The sequence below is a fragment of the Thamnophis elegans genome, chromosome Z, assembly GCF_009769535.1.
Source record: "Thamnophis elegans isolate rThaEle1 chromosome Z, rThaEle1.pri, whole genome shotgun sequence".
Classification (NCBI taxonomy): Eukaryota; Metazoa; Chordata; class Lepidosauria; order Squamata; family Colubridae; genus Thamnophis; species Thamnophis elegans.
Window position 1 is genome coordinate 1,489,783 of NC_045558.1, and position 18,272 is coordinate 1,508,054.

General features: G+C 44.9%; 1 protein-coding gene across 1 annotated transcript in view; it reads right to left on the reverse strand.

Annotated features, from left to right (window-relative positions):
• LOC116520584 (verrucotoxin subunit beta-like) overlaps positions 1–12,530 on the reverse strand; it is a 58,446-nt gene extending 45,916 nt beyond the window's left edge. Inside the window, exons 1-4 of the mRNA XM_032234840.1 lie at positions 12,444–12,530; positions 8,421–8,553; positions 6,307–8,120; positions 329–407 (exon numbers count right to left, since the gene is read on the reverse strand). Of these exons, the coding sequence (XP_032090731.1) occupies positions 329–407; positions 6,307–8,120; positions 8,421–8,532 (2,005 nt within the window). The 5' untranslated portion in view covers positions 8,533–8,553; positions 12,444–12,530. The remainder of the gene's footprint in view (positions 1–328; positions 408–6,306; positions 8,121–8,420; positions 8,554–12,443) is intronic.
• Between the last annotated feature and the right edge of the window lie 5,742 nt (positions 12,531–18,272).

The following is an 18,272-nucleotide window of genomic DNA, read 5'->3' on the forward strand; positions in this document are numbered from 1 at the left end:
AAGTGGGAGAGGGAGATGAAAGAAAGACAAAAGGAGAGAGAGAGAGACACAAAAGGAAGGAAGAAAGGAGAGAGAGACAGCGAGAGAGAGAGAGAGAGAGAGAGAGAAAGAAAGAAAGAAAGAAAGAAAGAAAGAAAGAAAGAAAGAAAGAAAAAGAGAGGACTTATGACCACAATTGAGTCCAAAATTTTGGTTACTAAGCAAAAGTGTTGTTAAGTGAGTTTCAGCACATTTTTCAAATTGGCCACGCCTACATGATCACATGACCGCTGAGCCACTCCCACAAAACAGGCCACACCTACAGAATAGTTCTAAAAGAAATTGAAACCCAACACTGGTTCTACCTTGTCAACCGGTTTTGCATTTGCGATGGGGGAGTAACATCCGGGACGACCACAGCGACGTACCTGCAAAAAAGGAAAAACACCCTCCTTACCAGCCGGCTGGAGAAACTTTTCAGGTTAAGGCAGCCTGTTCCAATCCGGCTGTCTGACTACAATACCCATCATCTCTTCAGACTGAGATTAGCAGAGCCCACTAAACTCATTCCAGATCAGTATTAGTATTTAGTATTTATTTGTCTTGTATGCCGTCCACTCCCGAAGGACTCCGGGCGGCTCACAATAGACAAGGGAAAGGGAAAGACTAGACAAAGGCAACACTTTAAAAACAAAACCGCAACATTCACAATTTCCGCGGGGCTGGATGTTTCACAGGCCCCCCGGCCTGCTGGAGCAGCCAGGACTTGGTGGCTTTGCGGAAAGCCGGGAGGGTCGTAAGGGTCCGGATCTCGACAGGGAGATCATTCCAGAGGGCTGGAGCTGCGACAGAGAAGGCTCTCCCCCGGGGGGTCACCAGCCGACATTGGAATCCGGAGGAGACCTAACCTGTGAGATCTGATCAGTCTATGGGAGGTAATTGGCAGGAGGCAGTTTCTCAGTACCCAGGTCCGATGCCATGTAGGGCTTTATAGGTAGCGACCAGCACCTTGAAGCAGATTCGGAGACTAATGGGTAGCCAGTGCAGATCACGGAGGATTGGTGTGACATGGGTGTACCTGGGTGCACCCACAATCGCTCGCGTGGCTGTGTTCTGGACTAACTGAAGTCTTCGAACACTCTTCAAGGGCAGCCCCATGTAGAACGCATTACAATAATCCAGTCTTGAGGTCACAAGGCCGTGAGTGACTGTCTGAAGGGCCTCCTGATCCAGGTAGGGTCGCAATTGGTGCACCAGGTGAACCTGGGCAAAGGTCCCCCTGGTCACAGCAGACAAATGGTGTTCTAAAGTCAGCTGGGGATCCAGGAGGACTCCCAAATTGCGAACCCTCTCTGAGGGGTGTATAATTTCATCCCACAGCCTGAGAGATGGAATAGTTGGCCAATCATTGGGAGGGAACATCAGAAGCCACTCGGTCTTGTCTGGATTGAGTGCCAACTTGTTTGCTCCCATCCAGACCCTAACAGCCTCCAGGCACTGGCACATCACTTCTACTGCTTCGCTGAGTTGGCACGGGCAGACAGATACAACTGCGTGTCGTCTGCATATTGGTGGTACTTAACCCCGTGCTGGCATATGATCTCACCCAACGGCTTCATGTAGATGTTAAATAGGAGGGGGGAGAGGACCGAACCCTGTGGCACCCCGTAGTTGAGGGGCCTTGGGGTCGATCTCTGTCCTCCGACCAACACCGACTGCGACCTGTCCAAGAGGTAGGAGGAGAACCACCGAAGGACGGTGCTTCCCACTCCCACCTCTTGCAACCATCGCAGAAGGATACCATGGTCAATGGTATCGAAGGCCGCTGAGAGGTCAAGGAGCACAAGGATAGAGGGGTGACCCCTATCCCTGGCCCGCCAGAGATCATCGATCAGCGCGACCAAAGCAGTTTCCGTGCTGTAGCCAGGCCTGAAGCCTGACTGAAAGGAGTCTAGATAATCGGCTTCATCCAAGGACCGTCGGAGTTGAGAGACCACCACTTTCTCAACAACCTTCCCAACAAAGGGAAGGTTGGAGACTGGGCGATAGTTGCTCAGAATGGCTGGGTCCAGAGACGGTTTCTTCAGGAGGGGTCTCACCACCGCATCCTTTAGGAGGGGCGGGAAGGTTCCCTCCCGAAGAGAGGTGTTAACAATCGTCTGGATCCAGCCGCGTGTCACCTCCCTGCTGGTCGAGACCAGCCAGAAGGGACACGGGTCCAGTATACAGGTGGAGGCACTCACCGCTCCCATGGCCTTGTCCACTTCCTCAGAAGAAGCACGTTGAAACTCAATCAATCCATAAAGTATGCTCAAGACCTTCCCCCGGTATCGTGCAATTGGAGTCCAGTTTTGTCCGAATCCGAGCGACTTTATCCGTCAAATACTGAGCAAATTCCTCAGCTCTTCCTTGTAAAGGGTCATCTGCATCCCTCCCTTTCAAGAGGGAGCGGGTTATTCTAAACAAGGCGGCTGGGCACGATTCAGCGGATGCAATAATGGTGGCAAATGCGAACATTTCGCCGCCTGTATTGCCACGAGATAGGCTCTGATAACGGCTCTCATCAGTGCTCGGTCTGACTCAGATTTACTGGCCCTCAAGCGGCGCTCTAGGTGTCTCTTTTGTCACTTCATCTCCCGGAGTTCCTCAGTAAACCAAGGAGCCCTCCTGGATCCGCTGCCTCGGAGAGGTCGCAAAGGCGCAATCCGGGTTAGAGCCCCTGCCGCCGCTATATTCCAAGCAGCGACCAAGGACTCCACCGGATTGTGGACGATAGTGTCAGGTATTTCTCCAAGCGCCGTCTGAAATCCCATAGGGTCCATCAGGTGCCTGGGGCGGAACCACCTAATCGGATCCTCCTCCCTACAGTGCGGGATTGGTTTCCGAAAGTCAAGCCTCAGTAGGAAGTGATCGGACCATGACAAGGGCAAGGTTGTAATGCCCTTCAACTCTATATCACATCTCCACTACTCCAAAAGAAATACGAGGTCAAGCGTGTGCCCAGCTGAATGAGTCGAACCCCGAATTACTTGGGCCAAGTCCATGGCTGTCATGGAAGCCATGAACTCCTGCGCCCCGTCAGAACGTTCTCCAAGTGTAGGCAGGTTGAAATCCCCCAGAACCATAAGCCTGGGGAATTCTACCACCAACTCGGCTACTGACTTGAGGAGCGAAGGGAGGGCCATTGCAACGCTGTTGGGAGGTAGGTACGTTAGCAACAAACCCACTTGACCACCAAGGTCCAACTTCATCAACAGAGACTTACACCCAACAAGCTCCGGAGCAGGGATGCTACGAGGAACTAAAGACCTTCGGACGATGACAGCCACTCCCCCACCCCTTCCTTAAGGTCGTGGCTGATGAAGCACCTGAAAACCCTCTGGGCACATTTCAGTGAGGGGGACTCCTCCTTCCGGGCCCAGCCAGGTTTCAGTAATACATGCCAGGTCTGCCCCCTCGTCTAAAATTAGGTCCCAGACAAGGGGAGCTTTGTGAACCACAGACCTGGCATTTAGCAACAACAGCCTGAGACCAGGGCCCTGACAATTCTCGCCACCTGGCCCTGGAGTGGAACTAACGGGTCCGGAAGGAGGGATCTCTGTGATGTAGCGAACCCTCCTTCCCCGGTAATGGCTAGCCCTGAAGTTCCCGTCGTACCAGCTCCTCCCCATAGTGACCGTAATGCTCCGGCCCATCCCCGCTACCGAAGACCCTATAACCCCTCCCACATCCTCCACATTATCCAGCAGGTGATTTTTATCACTCATTCTGGGACGGGAGGTAGGCCTGGGCCCCCTACCACTTCTGCAACAGCACTCAGTGGAGGAGGCACCAGGCTCTACTCTCAATCCTCTCAAAATTCACGGAGCACTGCGCTAGTGCGATGTCCAGGTAGGAAACAACGTCCCTATCTTCTACCCCTGATGTTGTTACATAGTTGGGTCATGAAATGTCTGCAAGAAAACAACCCAGCTCAGAGAGCATCAAGGACCCCACAGTCGTCGTCCTTCTCCTCCTCCTCCTCCTCCTCCTCCTCCTCCTCCTCCTCCTCCTCCTCCTCCTCTCCACACACTCGACTCCTTTCTAGCACTGATGATGTTACCTAGATAGGTCATGAAATTTCTGGAAGGAAACCAGCAAGCTCAAGAGAACACCAAGGATTGCCCAGTCCTTCTTTCTTTCCTTGTTCCATCCCCTTTCTTTTTCCTTCCTTCCTTCCTTCCTTCCTTCCTTCCTTCCTTCCTTCTTCTGCCTTGCATCCTCCCTCCCTTTCTATTTCCTTCTTTCTTTCCTTCCACATTTGCCCTGTTTCCTTCCTTTTTCTTCCTTTTTCTCTCTTTTCTCTGTGTTCCTTCCATCGCTCCTATCCCCTTTCTTTTTACTTCCTCCCTTCTTTCTTCCATCCACCTCCACTCTTTCCTTCCTTTTTTCTTTCTTTTTCCTCTCTTCTTCCTCCCTCCCTCCCATCCTCTCTTCCTCTCTTCCACACAAAACTCTCCCCCCACCCTCCAGAAAAGCTGGCCTTCTTCCTCCCTCCCCATTCCCACTGGCCCCTCTCCCCACACACACACACACCTGGGTCCAGTGGTGGGATTCAAATAATTTACCAACTAGTTCTCTGCCCTAATGACCAGCCGGACTGCTTAGAAAGTTACCAACTGGTTCTCCCGAATAGGTGCGAACCGGCTGAACCCCACAGATTCACAGTCCCCAGGACAGAGTTTCTCCAGCTTGGAAGTTGGTGGACTTCAAGTCCCAGTGTGCCCCAGCCAGGAGGTTGAGAAGCACCGATCTGCCTCACTTTGTGTATCCACGCATCCCTCCCTCTATCTGTCCATCCATCTGGGTGTTTCTCATCTTTTGTGACTTGAAGATTGCAACTCCCAGAATTCTCCAGCCAGCATGTTGGGACTCCCTGATCTTTTTCTCTCCATCTCTCCCTCCATCCCTCTCTGCTTCCTGACCTCCTAACCTCCACCCATCCATCTTTCCAATCCATCCATCCATCCATTATCCCTCCCTCCCTCCTTCTTTCTAATCCATTCATCCATCTTTCCAATCCACCCACTCATCCATCCATCTATCATCCCTCCCTCCTTCTTTCTAATCCACTCATCCATCTTTTCAATCCACCCACTCATCCATCTCCCTCCCTCCTTCTTTCTAATCCATTCATCCATCTTTTCAATCTACCATCATCCATCCATCCATCATCCCTCCCTCCCTGCTTCTTTCTAATCCATTCATCCATCTTTTCAATCCGCCCACTCATCCATCCATCTATCATCCCTCCCTCCCTCCTTCTTTCTAATCCATCCATCCATCTTTCCAATCCAACCATCCTTTCGAGGTCTGGATTCCTTTTTCTGAGTACACACAGCCCCCCCTTCCCAAGAAAGGTCTCAGGCTCCCCCCACCTAATCAGGGTTTTTTGTTCCTCTGGAGCCTGGCTTAGGCTCACAACTGGAAGAGGAAGGACAGTGATGATGGTGTGGGGGGAGAGGGAAGATGGCCACTTCTCTCCTCCCCTTCCTCCAGTCAGTTAGCCATTGGAATGTGTATGACTCATCAGCTGTGACTTATGCTGCTGTGGTTGCTGGAGGTTCCTAGCTGTGTTCCTGCTACCGAAGCGGTAATGTCAGATGTGCCTCCTTCAAATCCCAAGAAAGGAAACCGCCAACTCCATGGTTTTAGAGAAAAAGTACTTTTACTGGATATGAACTGATAGCAACGAAAGTAAAGCAAGGTCTGAGGCTAAAGGAGTGCAATTTTGCATATCAAAAGTTTACCCAAATCCCTCCCCCACCAACAACCCCAAGCTGAATGTCCAATCTCCAACGCCCAATGGTGTCACGTGGGGTGCATCTCCAGGTGGCTTCACCCATCTGGTACGCAGAGACGGTTGACCTTGACCAGGCCTAAACAAGCCCATTCAGCATGCGCAGAGAGCGAAACCCCCTTTTCATTTAGAGACATCTCCACCAGCACGTTTCCCCTCCCAAATACCAAAACTCCTCCCCCCGTTACTATGGCAGCCGATAGCAAGCTAGCGATAGAGAGGCTGACATGTAGTGAAGAAAATAGGATACCATTACCGCATCACAGGATACAACAATCCCACAGCCGCTGAAAATTCAGAAAATGTGATGTGGAGATCGTCACCTCCTCACTGGGGACACTCAGAACTCCATTATTACACACGGCTGACACCCGTATTCTATATGCCGTCTGGTACGTCAGACCTTCAAGTGGATACCTAACATGACGGGCCTTTACTTCACTCCATGGGTACTTTTCATTATCAGCCTCCACCCTTCTGTACTCCACCTTGTACTCCTTGACCTTAACTCCGGAAGCAACGATGCTGGGACGGTTCCAGGCCAGAGAGATGGTAGAAGATGTTGCCTCAATTTCTCTTAATTTCTCAGGAGGGCTGGTGGGAAGGGTCTTTGTGGGCAGGCTGAGGTCACTGGTTTCACTAAGGCCCAGTTTGCAACAAGCAGTGTACTTGAACTGGTACTCTGTGTTTGGAGCCAGATTTTTCAGTAGGAAAGTTTTCCTGGTGCCTTCTACCCTCTCTGATTTCCAGTTTTCTTCCCCTGTAATCTTGTACCATATCAGATAGCTGGAGATGGCAGCCCTCCCATATTCCGCTGGTTGAAACCTCAGCCGAATGCTGTCATGTCTCATTTCACTGATCAGGAGAGGAAGAGGTTTTGAGGGCAACTCAAAGTTCTTGCTGACCAGCTCTCCATTTTCATAAAGGTATATTGAGGCTCCTGGGTTGTCCACATCTGGGAGTGAGGCCACAACAAAGCGGACCTTCTCATTGGGTTGGTTGATACTGAAATAGTCCTTCATGGATTTGACAGTGTGGCAAGCATTACGGGTTGTCTCCTTGTTCTCAAACCAGGCCAGGCCTTTCTTCACCCCAGGAATAGTGCTAGAAGATTGTTGCAAGAACCGCTCATGAAGCCAGTCCTTTAAGGTCAACAGAAATGGCTCCTCTTCATGTAAAGAGGTGAATACAAAGGAGACCACGTATACATTCTGGGGGTGCACAACTATTTCTTCCAGCTTTTTCTTGGATGAGATAACTGGTATTTCACTTAGAATAGTCAGATAAGATCTGACAATCTCAATTTCTCTTTTCTTGGTGTCCAGAAATTCACGGAGCCTTTGACTGTTAAAGGGCATCTGGTTGACAGACCTCAAGATGTTCACCAGGGTCCCTTCCTCCAGCTCTCCTCCCCGGATGGAAGGCAACACTGTGGCCAGCTGTTTCTGGAAAGTCTGCTTGTGTTGCCTGCAGAGATCCTTGAAGTTCTGGATCTTCCTCTGGATCTCAGGGAACGTCTCAGCAATGGGATCATTGATTAGATCGTTGCTTTGCATCTCTATTTCATTGAGATCCTCCAAGATCTTTTCAGCATCAAAGACCAACCCTACACTGATCTCACGGACCATCTTAGCTGCTCTGGTGTCCAACCTGGTCAGTGGGGAGAGCCAGACCCGTATAGGAACAGCCTTCTCTTTCCCTAACATTTTTGGTAGACTTGCATAAACTTTCATAGCATCTTGGAAAGGGATTAGATTTCTTTCCAGAGAAAAGTCTCCATGGATCTTACATCTGAACTTCAGAGCATTTGCTTTCTCCTCCTCAGTCAGCTGGACCTCTGCTCCAATAGATATTTCCTTTATGAGTGTAGACTTGAGGTTTCCTTCTATATCTTTCACCATCTCCGTTGGAGAAACTTCTCGGTCAAAGACAAAAAAGGCCTGGCCTCCATAGAGGATGGCGATGACCACATGGGTGGCTGTGCCCTGCTCAAAGATGGCTGGGTAAGAGACATTCTGGATTCCTAGGTGGCTCATTGTCAGATGTTCATACCTGGTGGTGGCTTTGTACTGAAGGGTGAGTCTGGCCTGTTTCTTGGACTTCTTGGTGTCATGAAGATATTCGGCTGACCCTCCCACTTCAACCAGTCCTCCCAGGAAACTGGCCTTGAGGGATGCTGAGATGTCCAGGGCAGAGGCCTTGTCATCTATGCTGTCAGATGCAATGATTTTAGTGGCTGTTGTGGGCTGTGGCTTGATGGTCGGGTCCTTCTGAGGAGAGCTGCAGTCCCAAAGGGTCACTCCTGCATGGAACAGAAGGAAATAGGCAGGTAAAGGCGAAACAGACCTTCAAAAAATCTCAAGCAGGATAGAGAAGCCCCAGGGTGCTGGAACGTCAATTTCCTTGGAGGGTTCCCTCATTTGTTCTGTTCGGCCATCACCAAAGGAACCACCCACCAGATTTGCAAACTCCCTCAAACTCCAAAGGTTTTCGACTGAGTAGAGAGGAATGAGAATTGCTATGCCTACATTGATCTCAAGAGAGATTTCTCCTGAGATCCCTCAGCGGATGCCCACCCATCGGCCTCTCCTCCCTCTCCTACCTGGGATGAGGGCATCTTTGCGGCAGTCGTACAGCATCCCCAGCTGAAAGGGGCGGCCCAGGGCTGGGATATCAAGGATGTCTTCTGCCATGGCTATGCTCAGCTCCTGCATGTTGCTGACACTTCTATTGTCCTGAAAGAGAGAAGAACCATCTGGAGGAGGCAGAGACTGACCAATGCCTCGTGAGAACTGTGGATGTCCATCCCTTAATCAGCGGTGCCCCCTCTCCAAGAGCTCTTGGGAAGCTGTTCTATGAATGCGCCATTGGATGCACTGCAGACCATATCGCGAAAGAGTTTGTGGTCCCAAAGGTGCTTTTTCAGGAGGCAACTGGAATTTTTTGTGTGTTTCTTTTGAAGACGTTTCACTTCTCATCCAAGAAGCTTCATCAGCTCTGACTGGATGGTGGACAATGGAAGGATTTATACTCCTTGCAGACAGCTGGAATATACGATACTTTGCAAGCCATAGACAACAAGCCACACAGTGTTCGCACCCCTGTAGACCAGAGGTGGTCACCCACCTTGGCAACTTTTTGTGGACTTCAATTCCCAGAATTCCTCAGCCAGCCCCACTTACTGGGGCATTCTGGGAGTTGAAGGGAAATGCTGTGGACAGAGTATAATTTAGACTTCCTCAAGGCATTCGACAGAGTAGACCACAAACGAATTCTTGGTCAGTAGAAAACTGTGGGGTGGATTGAAGATGGATTTGTAACCATTGGACTCAATGGTTAATGGTACTACATCTACATGGAGGGGAGTAAGCAGTGGAGTCCAACAGAGGCCAAAAGAGCTAACGTCTTCCTTGGTTGTATAAACCGAGGGACAGAATCAAAATCACGTGAAGTGTTAGCACTCCTTTATAAATCTTTAGTAAGGCCACCCCTGGAATAACTGCATCCAGTTTTGGTCCCCACATTACAAAAAAGAGGTTGAGACTTTGGAAATAGTCATCCTAGAGCAACTAAGATGATTAAAGGCCTGGAGGCTAAAACATATGAAGAACGTTGCAGGAATTGTGTATGGCTAGTCTAGAGAAAAGAAGGATTAGGGGCCACATCTAGCAGTGTTCCAGTGTTTGAGGGGCTGCCCCAAAGAATAGGGGGTCCGCTTGTTTTCCAAAGCACCAGAAGGCAGGACAAGGAACAACAGATGGAAACTCATCCAGGAGAGATGCAACCTGGAATTAAGGAGAAACATCCTGACGGAGAGGAAAATTAGCCAGTTGGACGGTTTGCCAAGAGAAGATCTGTAGGTGCTTCATCTCGGGAGGTTCTTAAGAAAAGATTGGACAGATGTTAAGTAGTATTAAGGGGTGGTATACACTATATATCAATAGATTCAGATATTATATAAAAAAAACTATCATAGGATAGAACGAGAATGAGAGAGACTTATCAATATTTATGTGTGTGCGCGTGTTTTATTTGTGCTGATAAATAAATAAAGGGAGACTAGTATAGATCTATTTCAAGCTATTTAGCTCTCATCAGCTAACCATACCCTTACTGGGATTCGAACCTGTGCTGTATTGCATCTTAGGCAAACGTCTTAGCCATTATGTCACATAATGGCTTCCTCCCATAATTGGGGCTTACCAGGGGTTGTGACACTAAATATATACCTTCTTCCCTGGCTTCAGCTGATAAGGAGGAGACCTGTGGCATAATGGTTAAGAGTTCAACAGTGTTATGGGAATTAGTTTTTAGCAGAGGGGGGAGAAACTGTCCTTGAGTCTAGTTTTCCTGGTGTGCAGAAAATCAAGTCCTCCAATTCCCCCCCCCCTCAAATACAGAGAAACCTGGCCTTCTCCATCCCCCTTCCGTCGTTCCCTCTATCCCTCCACCCTGATGAGGCACTTTTTAGACTTGTGGACCTCAACTCCCAGAATTCCACAGCCAGGCATGCTCAGTTCCAATTTAAAGCGACAGCATTTTCCCCCCTTGCAAAATAAGTTTTCCCATTCTTTTTCTTCTCCCTCCCCCTCCTTCCTCCCTATCTCCCTCCCTCCCCCCCCTCTCTCAAACAGACACACGCACACAGAGAACTTTGATCCCTCTCTCATTCACTCACTCTCAAACAAACACAAAGACAGAAGTTGGATTGGATATATTTTCCAAAGGTTCTATAGATGGCATTTAGATCCTAAAAAGCTGGCTTCTATGTATCCGAATGTACAGCCTAAATGTTGGAGGTGTGGCTCTCTCGATGCTACATATTTTCATATATGGTGGACCTGCCAAAAGGTTAAGGCATTTTGGATAAAAATATGGTGGATTATGCAAAATATCTTTAAAAGAAGGATAAAGTTCACTCCTCAGTTATTCTTACTAGGTATATGTACTGACTTTACAGTGGTAGAGACTAACTTGATTCTGCACCTAATAACGGCAGCAAGACTGTTGGTGGCGCAATACTGGAAGAAGGAAGACTTGCCTACAATCCAAGAATGGACATTGAAAGTTACGAACTTAGCCGAGATGGCTAAAATATCGGCATATCTTAAAGATCACTCAAATGAGAGATATAAACGAGACTGGAAAAAAATGGATTGACTATATACAAAACAAATACGGGACCAAGAAATTCCAGTTAGCCTATGTTTAAGATCAGAAATGATTTAAATTGTTTAAAGCTGGTTCAGCAAGAAGAAGCTAAGGTCAATGTAGAATGTTATTAATTTCTTTTTTTCTCAATAGATTTTAGACTGTGTTTGCTAGAAATCCATACCGTGTACGGGCTCTGGGAAGTCGGGGGGGGGGAAGGAGGAGGGGGGTTGGGGGGAGGGTGGAGGGAGGGAGGGGTATATATTAGGCTAGACAAGAATTTGGTGGTAAACTAGAATTATTTTGACATATAAAAAATTGTACTTCGATGTCTTACTGATTGAGGAATGATGAAATGTTTGTCTTAAGAGAAATAAAACTTTTGAACCAAAAAAAAAAAAAGAGAATATTTCAAATGCAATCTATGGGATTTCTAGCATCCTAAAACTAGGCTAGTTCAAAGGGAAAGTAGCTTGCTTCAAAGCCAATATGCACAGGGGATTCTTTTTCACCAACCATGTAGTTTAGGTATATAACTGCAAAGCTGAATGTTATTTCCAGTCAATTTTTTGTAAGCACATGAACAAGATAATTTCATGTAATAAGAACAGAATCACAGAAATTCAAAAGAGGTAGCTTTTTATATTAAACATAGAACAAAGCATATTTATCTCAAAGTGACAGCTATGAAAAACTAAGTAAGTAAAGAAATAGATCTAAAACAGAATTTTTATATAAATAATTCAAATCATAATATTAAAAATACTACTGGATAGACTAACTGGATTTGCATGTAGATATGAAATTTGCCAACAAATCAGTTTTCTACATATTCTGGGCAAATGTGTAATACACAGGTTATTTTCTGTAAAAAAAAAAGATTACTAATCCATTTTCATCTTCTGCTCTGTTCTTTGTCAAGAGAAATTTAATTTCTTTTTAACTTCTGGGAAAAAAAGAAGACAGGTAACAGTCTCTAAATCAATGTACAGTTTTAAATGAATCCTCAATTGCACTGTTGCCCCTTCCCCCCCCCCCCATTTCCATGGATTTCTTTAAAAAAAAAACTGTATACAAATAACTCCTTAAAATTTATACTTCTATTCTCCAAAATAATATGACAGAAGGTTGACTATGCTTATTAATTATATGGGCATTTTTGTCTCCCAAACATGCCAGGATTCTTACGTAGAACATATTGCACAAGCCATAAATTGAAACATTTATTCTAAAATAGCACAATCTTACATTTTCTCATCACATGCCTCAGAGATCATGGGACTCACCAACCGATAACTGTGACAGAATTGCAACTCCATGAATTCTATTATTAATAAACATGTAAATCATGAAAAATAAAAATAAAAAAGATATATTTTCCAAAGGTTTGAAAGCAGCTCTTCTGCCATATGCCCCCTTCCCCTGCTGCCTTCCGATCAAACTTTTTGAATTCCTCCCCCCTCCCCACACGCACCTTTTCCAGCTGTTTCAGAGACGATTTCAACTCTGCTTCTCCCAGCCCTGCCCTGCCCTCTTGAAAAGCCAGAGCTCTGAAGTCAGACTGACCTGGTCGCTCCCAGAGAACTCTAAAAAGCCTCTAAAAATGCCCTCTACAGGAGGCGAGAGAATACGTGCCTCATTTGCATAAGGAATTCTTCCCTTGTTAACCCTTGCTTAACTCTTAAAAGGCAAAAAATTCCTTATGCAAAAGAGGCCCCTCGTTCTCTGGCCTCCTCCTAGTTAACACTGAGAGCAGACACCAAGCCACTGTGACTTGAAATCTGGTAGCAACTACCCTGGCTTTAATTATTTTAAGAAAATTATTTAAAATCCTTTCCTTTCCCTGAGGAGACTGGTGAGGCCCCGCCTCCCTTGCCTCTAGTGACTGCACGTCCCTGCCTCCACCCCACCGCATGGTCCCCATTACCTTCCCCCTCCTTTGTGTCTGCGGCTTAAGCTGTGCCCAGCTGTTGCCCAATTTGGCTATCCGGGGAAATCCGGGAGGGAGATCTTGCTGTCTTCGACTTTCGCTCAAGGAGGAATGGGTGGGGATTTGAAGGAAGCTCAGACTTGCAAGAAAAGCGAAACCTACTCTTTTTTGGGGGGGGGGAAGTTGTCTTTCGATCCGTAAGGAAGAGGACAAAAGTCAAGCAAAGGCTAGAATAATAGTTGGAAGGAACCTTGGAGATGGAGAAAGAAGATTTCCTCTTTTAAGAGTTTTTTTTTTAATTTTTACTTCTCTATATACAACTATAGGTATACATTCGCGTAGTTTTTTTTTTTTTTACATTCGTCATTGTTATACATTTGTCATTCCATTTACAGGGTTATAACATACAGTTTGGGTTGTTTACCATCCCTCGTCTGGTTTTTTTTGTTTTTGTTTTTATAAATGTGTTTTTATTTTCCATTTTCATTTTCGTACAGTCACATATATACTGTGAATAACCGGGGCCATATAACATTAAACAATAAACACAGCCATTCCTCTTGTCAACAATACCCCCCAAAATAGAAACCCAATGTACCTCTTCGACCCTCCATACACCCTTTCTTACGCCCCCCTCCAACTTTCCATCTTCCCTCCTTCATTCCCCTCTACCCTACTTTCCCTCCCCCTCTACCACTCTTCTCTCCCGATACCAGAGCCAAGGTGGCGCAGTGGTTAAAAGCAGCACTGCAGGCTACTGCTAGATCAGCAGGTCAGCGGTTCAAATCTCACCGGCTCAGGGTTGACTCAGCCTTCCATCCTTCCGAGGTAGGTAAAATGAGGACCCAGATTGTTGGGGGCAATATGCTGACTCTCTGTAAACCGCTTAGAGAGGCCTGAAAGGCCTATGAAGCGGTATATAAGTCTACTGCTATTGCTATTGCTATACACTCCCTCCCTTCCTTCTCATCCTCCCTCCAATCCTCTCTCCCACCCTCTCTACCCCTCTTTCTTCTATCCCTCTACTCCTCCCTTCACTGTATTTCTACAATCTATTAATATATTCAGCTTGTCCTATTTTTACAGTGGAATTAAAGAGCAACAGTGTACAAGTTCAGTCACGTTACTTTAAAATCTAACACATACTATGTATCCCCCCTCCCACCTAACACGCCACCTCCCTTCCCCCCCGACTTCCCAGAGCCCATAAACGGTATAGATTTTTAACAAACACAGTCTAAAATATATTAAGACAAAGGAAATAAAAAAAAGAAGTTAATAACATCTCTGCATTGAACACAGCTTCTTCCTGTTACACTAACTTTGAGCAGTTTAGAATATTCCTAATCTTAAGCATAGGTTATTTGTAATTTCTTGGTCCCGTATTTGTTTTGTATATAGTCAATCCATTTTTTCCAGTCTCGTTTATATCTCTCATTTGAATGGTCTTTAAGATATGCCGATATTTTAGCCATCTTGGCTAGGTTTGTGACTTTCAATGTCCATTCTTGAGTTGTAGGCAACTCTTCCTTCTTCCAGTATTGCGCCACCAACAGTCTTGCTGCCGTTTTTAGGTGCAGAACCAGATTAGTCTCTAACGCTGTAAAGTCCGTACATATACCAAGTAAAAATAACTTGGGAGTAACTTTATCCTTCTTTTAAAGATATTTTGCATAATCCACCACATTTTTATCCAAAATGCCTTAACCTTTTGACAAGTCCACCATATATGAAAATGTATGTAGCATCAAGAGAACCACACCTCCAACATTTAGGCTGTACATTCGGATACATAGAAGCCAGCTTTCTAGGATCTAAGTGCCATCTATAAAACATCTTATAAAAATTTTCTCTCAGGTTTTGTGCTTGTGTGAATTTCACATTTCTTACCCATATTCTTTCCCATGTGTCCAGCATTATTGGTTCTTCAATATTTTGAGCCCACTTTATCATACAATCTTTAACTAATTCTGTTTCCGAATCCATCTGTATTAGTACATTATATATCCTCTTTATATGCATTAAACTTTGATCTCTTATTTGTTTAAACAAATTATCCTCAATTTGGATAAAACCAGTTTTTTGGTCTATTTTCCACCTGGCCTGTAATTGGCCATACTGGAACCATGTTTGAACTACCTTCTCCTCTTTCAATGCCTCTAAAGATTTTAGTTGTAGCACCCCCCTTTCCAAAGTGAGAAGTTGTCTGTAGGTGGTTCTATCCTGTTTTTGTGCTATATTCATATTTTCAATTGCATGTCTAGGAATTGCCCACATGGGTAACTTGTCATTTAGTTTATATTGGTATTTTTTCCAAACCCGCAGTAAAGCATTTCTTAAGATATGACTTTTAAAATTCTAATCCAATTTTTTGTTGAATAACAAGTAAGTATGCCAACCACATACCAGATCGTGTCCCTCGATATTCAGTATTCTATCGTTGGTTAGATGGGTCCAATCACTAATTGCAGATAGCGCCACTGCATCATAATATAATTTTAGGTTAGGTAATTTCAAGCCTCCTTTCTCGCGTACATCTTGCATTATTTTCATCTTTACCCTCAGCTTCTTTCCGGCCCATACAAATTTGTTGATACCCTTCTGCCATTCTAAAAGATTCGCATCTTTTTTAAGTATAGCTAACATTTGAAAAAGAAATAAAAATTTTGGTAAGATGTTCATTTTCACTGCCGCTATCCTACTCAACAAGGATAAGTACAATTTCTCCCATTTTTTCATTTCTATCTGTATACTCCGCCAAAGTGGTTCATAATTGTGCTTATATAATTTCCCGTTTGAGGCTAAAATATTAACCCCAAGATATTTGACTTTTTTGACTACCTCACATCCTACCATCCATCCTAGTTCTTCATTTTTTTTAGTATTCATATTTATAGCTAGTATTTTTGTTTTTCCTAAATTTATTTTAAAACTAGACACTTGACCATATTGATTAGATTTGTAGATTTGTAGATTTATTGAACATTTATAGGCCGCCCTTTTCCCTGAGGGGACTCAGGGCGGCTTACAACAATGGGGGAAGGGAGTGCAAGACAAGACATAAAAGAAAAACGTGAGTAAAAAAAAAAAATTAACCATAAAACACAACATTCACTCAACATTCGGGCGGGGTGAGAGTAAATCCAATCCCCAGGCCTGACGGGATAGCCAGATCTTGAGGGCTGTGCGGAAGGCCTGGACTGTGGTGAGGGTACGGATCTCCACGGGGAGGTTGTTCCATAGCGTCGGAGCTGCAACTGAGAAGGCTCTCCTCCGCGTAGTCGCCAGTCGGCACTAACTGGCGGATGGGATTCGGAGGAGGCCTACCCTGTGCGATCTGATGGGACGCAGGGAGGTAATTGGCAGAAGGCAGTCTCTCAGATAGCCAGATCCACTACCATGGAGCACTTTATAGGTGGTAAGTAGGACCTTGAAGTGCACCCGACGATCAACAGGTAGCCAGCGCAGCTCACGGAGGATCGGTGTTATGTGGGCGAACCGTGGTGCGCCCATGATCACTCGCGCAGCCGCGTTCTGGACTAGCTGAAGTCGCCGGATGCTCTTCAAGGGCAGCCCCATGGGGGGTATTAATCGTATTCATTAAAACCATACTAGATTCCTGCGGTTGTTCCAATGTTATGACCAAATCATCCGCAAAAGCGTGGACTCTGTATTCTTGCTGCCTAATCTTGATCCCTTTTAGACCATCCAAGCCCCGTATTTTATTCAACAATACTTCCAAAGTTATAATGAACAATAGCGGGGACAAAGGACAGCCCTGTCTTGTACCTTTTCCAATTTGAAAATGGTCTGTTAAACTTCCATTGACTATAATTTGTGCTGTTTGCTGTTGGTATAGTGCTTTAATTGACCGTAAAAAGCTATCTCCTATCTGCATTTTTTGCAATATCTTCAACAGAAATTGCCAGTTAACTTGGTCAAAGGCCTTCTCAGCATACAGAAATATGAACGCAGCAGGAATTTGGTTGTTCTTTCCCAAATATTCTAATGCATTAATAATTAGTCTAACATTACTCTTCATCTGTCTCCCCTGTATAAAACCTGTTTGGTCGGTATGTATCAATTGTTGCATAACCACCATTAACCTATTTGCTAGTATTTTAGTAAAATTTTTATAATCTACATTAAGTAATGAGATAGGTCTGTAATTTTTTGGTTGGGTAGTATTTTGATCTTCTTCGGGTATCAAAGATATAAACGCTGTCTTCCAAGATGGGGGCACTTTACCTTCCATTTGAATTTTATTAAATTGTTCTCTAAGAGGTTCTACCATTTCTAACTGTAAATTTTTATAGTAAACCACTATCAAGCCATCTGTGCCTGGCTCTTTCCCTAACTTTAGTTGCTTAATTACCTGCAAGATTTCCCCTGAGGTTTTTGGTTGATTCAACTTTTGCCTGTACTCTTCTCTAACTAGGGGTATTTTCTCTTTATCTAAGTATTTGTCTATATCTAAACCCTTAATTTTTTCCCCTTTATACAATTCTGTAAAAAATTCCCGAAATGCCTTTTGAATCTCCTCCTGTTGAAACACCTCCTTCCCTCTATAAATCAATTTGGTTACATTTCGAATTTTTGTTTTTTTCCTAATCTGATAAGCTAACCATCTGCCCGGTTTGTTTGTGTTACAAAAAGTATTGTGTTTTTCATATAATAAACTAGTGGCTACCTGATCAGAGATCAGCATATCAAATTGAGATTTTAATATAGTAATTGCTTCCTTAACCTTTGTATTGCCTGGATTCAATATTAACTCCAACTTTTTCCCTTTAATTTCCTCTTCCAATTCTTTTCGTTTTAGCCCTTGTTTATGTCTATGTATTTTGTTTATATTCATCAGTACTCCTCTCATATACGCTTTGCTTGCATCCCCTACAAATTCCATAGGTGTACCCTTATTCATATTCAGAACAAAGTATTCAGATAACAATTTTTTTACAATCATTAATGTACTTCTCATATCTGAATAAGTTTTCATTCAGCCTCCAAAACCTTCTTGCCTGCACTATCCTTCCCAATTCCATCCAGACTGGGTTATGATCCGAAAGGACCCTCGCCGCAATCTTTGTCTTCTTCACCCTAGAAAGTAAATCATTAGTGATTAGTATAAAATCAATCCTTGAAAAGGATTGATGTCTATCAGAAAAGAAGGACTTCCTGGGCGGGATCTTGCTCTTAATAGAGCTGCCCCCGGGTTTCTGGTCGTGTTATCTGCCTAGACATCTGGCAATACCTCACTCTTTTTTTTTATTAAAAAGATTTTTTAATTTTTAATTTAAAACAAGTACAACATTTTTCTTTACATGCTATAGAAAGTGTGTCAGTCAGTCACAAATAAACTTTTGTGCATCT